This window comes from Molossus molossus, unplaced genomic scaffold, assembly GCF_014108415.1.
Source record: "Molossus molossus isolate mMolMol1 unplaced genomic scaffold, mMolMol1.p scaffold_m16_p_16, whole genome shotgun sequence".
Classification (NCBI taxonomy): Eukaryota; Metazoa; Chordata; class Mammalia; order Chiroptera; family Molossidae; genus Molossus; species Molossus molossus.
Window position 1 is genome coordinate 43,196,884 of NW_023425351.1, and position 12,266 is coordinate 43,209,149.

At 36.7% G+C, this 12,266-nt stretch overlaps 1 protein-coding gene across 1 annotated transcript in view; it reads left to right on the top strand.

Moving 5' to 3' along the window:
- VPS13B (vacuolar protein sorting 13 homolog B) overlaps nt 1-12,266 on the top strand; it is an 867,799-nt gene that overhangs the window by 672,179 nt on the left and 183,354 nt on the right. The window contains exons 37-39 of the mRNA XM_036263824.1: nt 4,015-4,217; nt 6,738-6,939; nt 7,728-7,912. Of these exons, the coding sequence (XP_036119717.1) occupies nt 4,015-4,217; nt 6,738-6,939; nt 7,728-7,912 (590 nt within the window). The remainder of the gene's footprint in view (nt 1-4,014; nt 4,218-6,737; nt 6,940-7,727; nt 7,913-12,266) is intronic.

The window sequence follows — 12,266 nt, forward strand, 5'->3', positions numbered from 1 at the left end:
CATCTTTGCATCCCTGGCATAAATCCCACTTGGTTATGGCTAATGATCCTTTTAATGTATTGTTGAATTTATTTTGCTATTATTTTGTTCAAGATTTCAGCATCTGTGTTCATCAGAAATATAGGCCTGTAATTTTCTTTTTGTGTGGTGTCTTTGTCTGATTTTAGTATCAGGATAGTGCTGGCCTCGTAAAATGAGTTTGGAAGCTATTTTTCCTCTTCATTTTTGGAATAATTTGTGAAGGATAAGCATTAATTCTTTAAATATTTGGTAGAATTCTCTTGTGAACCCATCTTATCCCGGACTTTGTTTTTTTTTTTGAGAGGTTTTAAATTACTGATTCAATTTTCTTACTTGTAATTAGTCTATTCAGGTTTTCTATTTTTTCATGATTCAGCACAAATGGCCCTTGCCAGTACCTCAAATCTCAGAGAGAGTTCCAGCAGTTTCTCACCTGTTTGACAGAAGCTTTAGGGTTAGTAAATGGATTTCCTTCACATGTAGTCTATATGCCCTTTAACCCACTGTTTTTTTCCCTGTGCCCAGGGTGGGCCAGTCTGTGCAAGGGCCCCCAGTGATATCCCTCCCTATTCAGTTCACCACGTCAGGGGTGAGTTACTCTGTTATCATGTCTCCATCTCTCTTACCCTTCTTTCTCTGGTCCCTCCATCATTTGTTGTACAGAAGCTGTTCAATCAGTCCTCATTTCTATTTAGGAGGAATTTATCTATAAGTAGGTAGATATTTGGTGTGTCTGTGGGAGGAGGTGAGTTCAGGGTCTTTCTACACTAGTATCTTGGAGCATGAAACATCTTGTGGCCAGGAAGTAAAGATGTTCCCCCCAAATGATGGGGGCATATCAAAAGGATACAGGAACCAACTTGAAGGGGTTTCCAATGTCCAAAGCTACTTCAATTTAAGCAACAAAGTAAATAATGGGAGTATAATCCATAAAATAAAATAAATATCTATGAGTCCATATTGATATAAATAAATAATTGAACTAATAAATGAGATATAAGGGACTGCTCTTTTAATCAAAAAATACTAATTAATAAATATGAAGAATAAGAAAATTGGAAATTGACATTATCATGCACCACAGTAATTACTGTTGCATTCAAGGACCAAAGATGGATGCCAACATTAGTGGGTAAAAGTTTGATGATGTAAAAAGAGGGTAGTGTCTAATCTCCAAATATCTCCCCACAAGTATTTATAAGTGGAAAAATAACTTTATAGTGGCAAAACCTGGAAGACACCACTCTAGCCATGTGATGAGACTTAATAGTCACTTACCCAAATATGCTGCACTGAGAAGGGTATCACTTCTCTGGTATGTTTGCCAAAAATATAAAATCTCATTCTAATAAGAAACCATTAGATAAAAGCAAATTGAGAGGCATTCTTCAAAATAATTGGCCTGGACTATTTAAGAGTATTAAGGTCATAAAAGATAAAGAAAGCTACAGAATCTGTCACAGAATAAAGAAGACTAAGGAAAGGACACTAAATTCAGTGGGGATCGTACGTCTGATACTTGACCAGAAAAAGGACATGGATGGGGACATTGGCAAAATTTAAATAAGATCTGTAGATCTCTTAATAGTATTATATCGATGTGAATTTTTTGGTTTCAATTTTATACTGTGGTTACATATCTGGGTGAAGGATATATGGGAACTCTGTATATTTTTGCACTTTTGGGCAGGTCTAATGTTATTTCAAAATTAAAAGTATTTTGCATGACTTTTTTCAGAGGAAGGAGACTTGCAGTAGATGGCTTCCAAGGTCTCTTCCATCTGGCCTTACTGTTCTGTGATACGATGATACAAATTCTTTCCTATCTGTCACTTAAGAAATATATCGAGATAGCTTAAAACAAGATCAGATTCTAAACTGTCATTCAGATCAATGGAATATGTCCTGAATAGCTACTGTTGTGCCCAGGACTGTACTGAATAAGATGGCCCTTGCCTCCAAGATGATCAGTGTACTGAAGCTTGAAAATGATGTGGTCTTCTGTTTAATCAGTTAGATTACTGAGGTCTCTCTTCCTTGATGTTTAAAATAATGGAATTTGATGGAATGAAGTAGAAGTCTTGGAAACCTATCTAAGAGAATAAGAGACCCCAAAGTGGGCCGAAGATTTTTCAATCTGGATGGGTGATGAGATCATGATAAACATTAAATAAGATAAGCAAACTAGGGAAACTTTGATATTAAACACTTTGTCTATGAGGGACCAATAGGACATTTACATTAGAGTTACCACCAGATTATTGACTATTTTGTTGTAGGCTAGTATGAAGATGTATGAATTTGAGAATAAAGGGTAATATGACTTGTACATTTGCTGGATAATTGTATGGAATTAAGTCTGTACTTTCTTAATCTCATTATGACAAATTACTGAATAATCAATTGGTATGTCTATTTAGCAGATCTTTACTGTTGAGAAATCTTAACTACTTCAGGAAATTTAATGCAGTTAAGTCAGGAAGTTATGACTTCTAAATTCTATTAATAAAGTTTTTTTTTAATGCACCCAGGAGTTTTATTTATTTATTTATTTTGCATTTATCTTCAGATAGAGCTGGAGGGAGAGAGGGGGAAGAAAGAGAGAGGAACATTGATGTGAGACAGACACATCAACTGCTTGCCACCCACACGACCCCAACAGGGGTCAGGGACAAACTGCAACCGAGGTACGTGCCCTTAGTGGGAACCGAACCTGGGTCTCTCTGGTCCGCAGGCTAACACTATAACCACTGAGCAAAACCGGTCAGGGCAATAAAGATGATTTTTAATTCTTGTTTATTTGGTGGCCTGTTTCTGTTTTTTATTTTGTTTATTTTTTCCTTAGCATAAGTGATGTATAGCTTTGAGTCAAGAAAATTGTGTAAAGGAAATGGAAGTCTTAGTGCCACAATATATTTGATGAAAAATTTAAGAAGTTGATTTTCACCATCATAATAATTTTGATGAAAGTCTTAGCCCTACCATTTCTGTGAGTGTGATGTCTTCTGTGTATCTTATTTCTGCAGTAGAAACAAACTGTGTATATGAAGTTTTCAAGTCTCCATAGAACTGAAAAGTCAATGTGGGTACTGTACTTTGAAAAGTGTATACTGTCAGCCTAAGGTGTTTTTTAATCTTTCATCTCTTTTAAGGATCAAATATTATTAGAAAAATAAGCCACGGGCATTACAAATGTGGTCTGGTGAAATTCAATATTCACAATGACAATTCAGAATATGAGCTCCTTGGGGGAAAGTTAACCCACCACTCTGACTTTGCATTCAAATATCTTAAAGTATGCCATTGGTTTTATGAAAAGGTTTTGATCTACACTTCTAGTTTAAGTTCAAAAGAAAACCTACATTTTAAAGTGTATTCCTTTTCTGGGTATATTTACTTTGAACTATAACATATAGTTTTCCTCATAAATCTAACCTGCCACTATCTGTTTTTAAGACTTTGTAAACTTCAAGTGGTTATGATGTGTGAAGTTTGGATTAAACTAAATTTTTTAGAAAACACATGTTATATATTTTGATTGTTTTGATTTTAACATGAGCCAGTCAAAAATTTCAGTGTCTAGCAAAGTAATATACTTGACTCTTACTGTAAAAAAATCACAGAAAATTGCCCTTTCTCATCATGTTAACAATAGACAAATGAAGCAGCTGTTCTTATTCTTAATGTAGTTGTTTGAAAAACTTGCACAATTTAATGAAAATGTCTCTACTCATAAAACTTAAAATGCTCACACATGGAAAAAGTCATAATGTTTTGGCAAATATTGCTTTGTTAGGAATGTGAATGAGGTATACCTGCTTTGTAACTAGAATTCTATATAAATGGCATAAAACTGTAAGGGAAAGCCAACTGAAAAAGAAAACAGAGGATGATTAATGCTCTTAAAAAATACAAATGGTTCTAGTCCAAACATATTTTTTGACAAGGAAGAATTATTATTGATATCCCTCTCCATTTCTTTTTATTTTTCAGGTGTAATTCTTGGGTCATCACTTCTACTCAATATAAATGATTTTCTCCTTAAAACAAGTCTGAAAGAAAGAAGTCGGATTCTGATAGGTCCATGGTGTGCTGCTGCCAATGTGGAAGCTAAGTGGTGTAAACACAGTGGCAATCCAGGCCCAGAACAGTCCATACCAAAAATATCCATTGACTTAAGTGGAGGCCTGCTACAGGTGTGTGGGGATTGGCTATATTTTTTTCCATAACTTTTTAACTAGCCTTTGTTTATATTGTTTAACTCTTTCTCTTGATGTGGTGAGAAAGGATATTATCAGATTGCTATCTTATTAAGTTTTTTTAACAGCTTTCTTGAGATATAATTCACATGCAGTGCAATTCACTTACCGTACATGATTCAAAGGTGTCTGGTATATTCGCAAAGTTGTTTGATCATCACTACAATCCATCGTAGAACAGTTTCTCACACACACACACACACACACACACACACACACAATATACCCTGTACTCATCAGCATTTGCTCCCTGTTACCCTGTAATCTCCTGTCCAGGTTTATATAACCACTAATCTATTTTAATTTTCTGTTTTATTCAACTCTTCTGGACATTTCATGTAAATATATAGTTTTGTTAGTGGCTTCTTTCACTTAGCATAGTGTTTCAAGGTTCATCCATGTTTTAGCAGGTATCAGTACTTCATTCCTTTTTATCGCCAAATAACACTCCATTGTGTGGATATGCCATATTTTGTTTATCCATTTATCAATTGATGGATATTTGGGTTCTTTCCACTTTGGGCTATTATGACTAATGCTGCTATAAACATTTGTGTACATGTTTTCATTTCTCTTGGATACATGACTAGGAATGGAATTGCTAGGTCATTGAACTTTTTTCTAATGTGTGTAGAGTTTTCTAATTACAAAGTAGTCCACCTATCCCAAGCACAGTTTCATCAGCAATATATAAGAACCATTTTCTAATGGCAGATTCCTTAGAGTAAATGTTGATATCTGATAACTAACACTTGGCATATAAGTCACATTGCAACCTTTTATTCTTTGTTTAGAGCCAACTATAGAATGTGTGAGGGTATCCAACTTGTTTCTTGAAAATTTTCTATTTGGATAGATTTTAATGTATTATTTTTATGAGTTTATATCCCCCAAATTTGACACAAATTCAAAAAGCTCGATAAATTCACAATTATAAAAAATGGAAATGACTAATTTGTTAATAATGAAGGGATATTATATATGAATTTCTTGTTTTAATCTTTAAATTGTGTGGCCCCAACTTTTTCATGTTTTCTTACTGGCACAGAACTAGGTGTGGGGGATCCTAATAACTTGTCACTTTATTTGGAGATTTTCCACATATATCAGAAATCTTCACATATTTAACAGTAAGCATGTGGTATTGTATTGTTATCAAGAATATTAATTGTATTGCCATTTTTTTCAAGGCAGCAAAGTAACTCCACATTAAAAGCAATAAGAGCAGGGGCCAAATATATAATGATGGAAGATGATTTGACTTTGGGTGATGTGCACACAATGCAATATACAGATCATGTATCATAGAAATGTATACTTGAAACCTAGATGATCTTATTAACCAATGTCACCTCAAAAAATTTAATTAAAAAAAACAGTAAGAGCAAAATCAAAGTATATCATCTCTACATTATGAAGTCTCTGACTGTGTCTTGACAATTTAAAGGCTGGAATAGAGTGTTCAACTTAACTTTTCACCTATCTCTATATTTTCGGATCCAATGAAAATAATATTGTTGAGAACCTAAGTAGACTTAGTATCATATCTCTTATTTTCACTTCTGAGATGCCTTAATTCCAGAGAGCAGGACCTAAGCCTAGGATCTAAACTTAGCCACAAGGTATAGCGTTAATTTTTTCTACCTGTCTACATATTTGTGTGTGTGTGCCTTACGGTTTTCTTAAAATTAATGATCATGTTGCCTTTATCCAATATATTCAGAAAAATTTAATATTTTGAATCCATAATTATTATTACTCACTGGTCAGACTTTTTTTATAGACTAATATTCTTCACGTGCAGAAAAAGGGAACTTGATCCTCTTTCTTAGAAGAAACACTAAGACCTTTGTTTTGAACTCTGCTGTAGCTCCTATCCTTTGATTCTTGCACTGTGGAATACTGTGTGTGGGCACATTCGCACCAGACACCGAGTTGGGAGGCTTCTCAGTAGTTCAGGTTCATTTAGCATCTTCTGTCTCTTTTTCTCTTAAAAGTAAAAATACAAAGAAAAGAACCCTGTAATCAATATATGTTTCTTTACTCTCATGACAAAATGTAGGAAGCTGTTCTACAAGGTCATTATTTTAATTTTATTAACATTTTGGCCTAGAAGATCTTCATTGCCTTTTCTCAGACTGTTAATAGGTGCTCTTTCCCCTCTTAGCTAAGTTAATTAATAAACATTACCTCACGTGAACATAATTTCATCATCAATTTAAAATTGATTGTCATTCACATAATATATGATGTAATTGATTTTTTTGTTTTTATATATTATAGCAATAGAATTATATCCTATAGGTCCAATTACTTAGAAATTATAGTTTAGTTATTGTCAATAATTAAATTAAACATAATTGCAGTCTTGCATTCATTCAAATATGATCATACCTAATTATTTTTATGAAATGTTTGTATTTTAAAGCCACTAAAATTTTTCATATGGTTTTAAAGGTTTTCTGGGGTCAAGAACACTTGAATTGTTTAGTTCTTCTACATGAGCTATTCAGTGGATACCTTCCTGAGGAGAGCAGTGCTGACGTTCCTGGAGCCGTGCCACATGTGCCACCTCCTGTGGAAAAGGGCCAGACGTTTAAAACTGAACAAAGTTCAGATGACCTGCGGACGGGTCTATTTCAGTATATAAGAGATGCTGGTAAGTAGTGACAGCTTCAGGACGAGTGTGTGTGTGCGTGCACGCGCGCATGCAGGCGTATTTGTGTTTTAAGTGTACATTTACTAAATGGTAGCAGAATAAGATCGCTTTCAAAGTACATTAATACCTGAAGTACAAAAAGTAGTAAATTACCATCCAGTATCTCTTAAAGGAAAATTCTTGATTTGTTCCCATCTCAAACCATGTAAAATTGACCACGCGGCTTTTTTTCTTTTTTTAATATGTTTTCATTGATTTTTAGAAAGAGGAAGGGAGAAGTAGAGAGAGATAGAAACATTGATGAGACAGAAACATCCATTGGCTGCCTTGTACACACCTCGTACTGGGCATCGAGCCCGAAACCCTGGCATGTGCCCTGACTGGGAATCAAACTGGTGACCTCTTAGTGCGTGGGTTGATGCTTAATCACTAAGCCACACCGGCTGGACAGACCACTCAGTTTCTTATATATTTATTATTTTATTTTTTTTTTCTTGCTATCATAAATCAACATATTTCCCTTCAAAAGCATACAATTAATTATATTTTTGCCCTGGCTGGTTTGGCTCAGTGGTTAAAGCGTCGGCCCGTAGACCAAAGATTCTGGCCAAGGGCAGGTACCTCGGTTGCGGTTCATCCCCAGCCCTGGAGTGGGTCGTGCAGGAGGCAACCAGTTGATGTGTCCCTCTCACATCGATGTTTTTTCCCCCTCCCCACTCTATCTGAAGATATTTGAGAAGATATCCTCAGGTGAGGATTTAAAAATAAATTATATTTTCATTTAACAGAACCTTTGAAAATGCCTAGTGTCTATGAGGTCTTGTTTTACAATGAAACCGAAGATAGCCCAGGGATGATGTTATGGAGATACCCAGAACCCAGAGTGCTCACCCTCGTACGAATAACTCCTGTGCCCTTCAACACCACAGAGGATCCAGATATTAGCACAGCAGACCTTGGTGATATGCTACAGGTATGTAATGACTCCATTTTAAAATAAAAATGTTGTGGGGAAGTGCTGATTAGATACTAGGGGAAATGTTTGGAGCATACTTTTTTTTCCCAACAATATTATCAGAGAATTACACACACACATGTGTCCACACACACAATATTTTAAAATAAGGGAATAATGTAATTCAGATTCATAGGACGTGGCAATTTTGAGAATGCTCAGTTCTGCTCTTAGTCCTGTTGTAGGTAGGTTCCATGATCTCTAAGACAAATAGGTGTCATTCAGTTCACCACAGGTGTCATTCAGTTCACCATACATTTTGAGTATCTACCATGTGCTCGCACTCCTCAACATTTCTAGAACTGCTTTATGAAGTACAATAGGTCCACATAAAGCCAGAATGGATGGCTAAGTTTTTGTTTCATTTCCAGTACTGAAAATGGCCTTGGGGCTTGAGGTAGGCTAATAGGAAAACCGTCTAACCAGTGATCATATTATGTATGATTTTTGTGAAAGTTTGTTACTTACCAGTTCCCTGAGCATAATGTAAATGTCATTGTGGATATCATTTTAGTATCATTTACTTACTAATGTTCTATGAATCTCAATTTCTCCTAAAATCTATTTTTCTCTTAGTCTTCTACCTGTTACTAGACCCAGACCATCCACTCAAAGCCTAGGAATCATTCCTGATTGCTCTCTTTCCCTAACTCCCTGCATCTAATTTACCAACAAGTCCTATACTTCTGCCTCCCAAATAGGTCCTTATCCCATCTATTTCTCTCTCTCTGTCTCCAGTACACCATACCAAGCTACTATCTCTGTTCCCTACTACAGTAGCTTCCTAAGAGGTCTCTGTGATTCCATTCTTGACTTCCTGTAATGCATTTTCCAAATAACAGCAAAAGTGATCTTTTAAAAATATAGATCAAGTCACAGCACTTCCCTAACTTACATTATGCCGGCTTCCTCTGACACTTAGAGCAAAATTCCCATGTCTTGCTGTGGCTCCAGGGACCTATGATCTGTGCCCTGCCTTCCTCTCTGGCTGCGGTCGTGCCGGTCTACCATTTCTTACTATGCTCCGGCCACACAGGCCCCGTGCTGCTGAACATACCACTTCAGAGTCATTTCTCTAATTCTGCTCCTTTCTTTGTCCGTCAGGTACCAGCTCAAATGTCATATCCTGGCTAGTTCACTTTATTTTATATTGCATTGCCTTGTTGTATTTTCTTCATAGCTCTTTTTGCTATTCAAAATTATCCTGTGCATTTACTTATTTACTTGCTTATGGTCTTTCTGTCTCTGTTGTTAGAAAATGAGCTGCTTTTATGCCTTGATCACTTAGCCCCAGCCTCTGGTACATAGAGATATTCACCAATTTTTTAAATGATTGCTCTGTACTTAATAAAGTAATAATCCAAATCAGAGAAGTTCAAGATATATAACAGCATAGGAATTATATTCTTATTTAATTTGTTTAAATTCTTGATTTAATACATTTAGTCAGATGTTCACCTTCTGAACTGATAACAACGACATGTGTCAACATTTTGGCAAGTGAACTAGAGTGTACAGCACTATCCAATTTGCCCAGATGTCGACAGTCTGTACTTTGAGTCTTTTTTTTTTCCTTATGACAAGAACTTTTAAGTAACTCTCCTTTGATTCTTAAATCCTCAGATTTGTTTTCCCTCCTATCAATGTCATATTCATGATTATCTTCTCTACCAGTATACTTGGATAATTTTTGCTAATAAAGTAGCAACATCTTTGAATCCTGCTGTCTTATTAGACTTGCCTAAATGCAGAACATGTGGTATTTTCAATCAAAATGAAAATACTCATATATCAGAGTTTCAGCATCATGTAAGGTCTTTCTAACTGATTTTGGGAATCATATTTATAGCTAAATAAATCTGATAACTATTCGTGGTAATACTATGCCAGGTGTAAAATAATAGGGCTTTTAAGGTAGTAAGTACATTCACTAATGACATGTACTTCACCCTCTCATTGTCATTGGAGAGGGAGGAGAGCGTAGTGGTTAAGAGAATGAACTATAGCCAGAATGCCAGAGTTCAAATTCTGGCTCTGCCACCAACAAACCATGTCACCTTAAATAAGTATCTTAATTTCTCATCCTCAGGTTCTTTGTTTTACCTTTTTTTAATCAAGAAAATGAAGCTGTTAATAATGTAAGGTTATAGGCATTAATATTCGTAAAACACATAGAACAATGACTAGCACATGGCAAGTGCTGTGTAAGTATGAGGACTACAACTGCTGCTACTACGATCAATACTATCGGAACTCTTTTCATAAAGCGGAAGCACAGGCTAGACCAGAAAGAGCTGGGGTCTGACGACTCCACAGGCCAGCTGGAGTAGTGCAGGAGACTGGGACAGTCCCAGAAGCCGAAGACACTGGACCTGGCAGGTTTCAACAAGCACAGAGTTGGTATCAGAGCAGTCCTGCCACATTTCATGTCTTTTGGAGATATAGGAACTGGATCTGAGCAGAGTTCAAAGACCGGGAAGCTGGCCCAAGAACAAGACATGGTTACACCTACTCTGAGTAGAAAGGGAGAGCTTGATCCTAGTGGTGAGAAGGAACACTTGGAATCAACAGCTGGGATAGATGAGCAGAGCAGGACAGGCAGAAGTTGCCATGCTGCTGAGCTCCTAGTCCAATCCTTGTACAGCAGAACAATTGAATAACATAGTTTTGTTATAATGATATGATGCTGTAGGACCTTAACTCTTGTTTATGTCAGTTAGCCTGTGATAAAATTATTTTGCCACAGTTCCAAGAATCTGTTGATGATGTTAGTGAGACATTACTATATAGTAGGAGCAGAATTTGTCCTAGGGGCTGGGGAGAGCCTCATCTAGGGAAATAACTCGCAGGGTTGCAATCTTAGAACCACACACACTATATGGTGTCCTTGTAACATCTGTTCAGAATAGAAAATATGTTGCATGAATCACAGTTTGATTCATTATGACAGTTTTTCCTTGAGTACTTTCTGGACTTGCTCCTGGGGACCCAGAGACAGCTAAGCTGGTGTCCATTCATAAGGAGCTCTCAGTCTATCAAGGAAGTTTCTCTGGTTGGTTGGGGTAGAAGAGTCTCCCTGATTTCAGCCTCCAAGGAGAACCTCTCTGTTGTCAGAATCATTCTCATGCTACAGGTAATTATCTCATGGTCTGTACCAGAGGTACACCTAACACATTGAACTGCCGAGCCTGAATTGCAGGGAGCTTGTGGAAAGAAGGCTCTTTATAATAATGGTGTCGTGCAGACAACATGGACCTTAAAGTCCCAACTACTGGCTCCTGCTCCCCTTCCCTTTTTATTTTACTGACTCAGTGACCTTAGTGATCCCTTTGAGCTTTAATTTCCTGGACTGAACAAACCCTGGAGTTAATGTTATTTACCTTTCAGAGTTGCCATGAGAATTAAAAGAAATATTATAGTTAAAACAAATGCATGTATTACACAGAGTTCCTTCCCTGTACTCTTTCTTCACAAGCAAATGTCTGGACTAGTAAGAGAGCCTCATAATGGAATTCCAGTCTTCAGTCTCTTTTTCTTCCAAATTCTCCTCCTAATTTCTTAAATTGCAGGTAATTGTATCACTTCCCTAAGAATAGTTTTCAGTAATTCTTTCACCCTACTAGACTAACCTTGAGGCACCTTCACAGCCTCCTGCCCCTCACCCCATTTGCCTTTCACTCCCTTACACATGATCTATGCTGTTGCCCAGCTGGCCTGTTCAGCATTCCCCAAACCAGCCTGTGATAGCTCACTTCCATCCCACTCTCTCATTTGAATCTCTTCTTTTCTACTGAATCCTATCCCACCTCCAAACAGCTCATGTGCCATGTTTTTCAGGAAGCCTTTGCTACACACCAGTTCCAAACATTTTGCCACCTTCCTCTAAAGTCCTGTAACACTTCATGGCACCACTGTTACACTGTTTCTCACCCTGTTCCTCACAGTTTCACTGTGTGTCCTTATCTTGTCTCCCTCCTAGATTGCAGGTCTTCATAGGAAATTTTCATTGTGTCCTTTATAGGATCCACTGCAGTGGAAATGCTCAATAAATACATTGAATAGATGAATGAATGCATGAATGTCATGTTCCTATTTTATATTATTCAAAAGTATTACATTGTTATTTTATGGGGATTATTGAATGAGCTCTGGATTTACAAACTGAATTATGTCAGGATGCATCGTGTTATGCTTCAGTGGCATTATACCATAAGCTCACAGTCGAATGTTACTACATTGCACAGGCTCTTGGTGAGATCATTGCATATGCTGCCAAGCCCACTGCCCCCTACACAGAGGCTAGTTCTTAAAT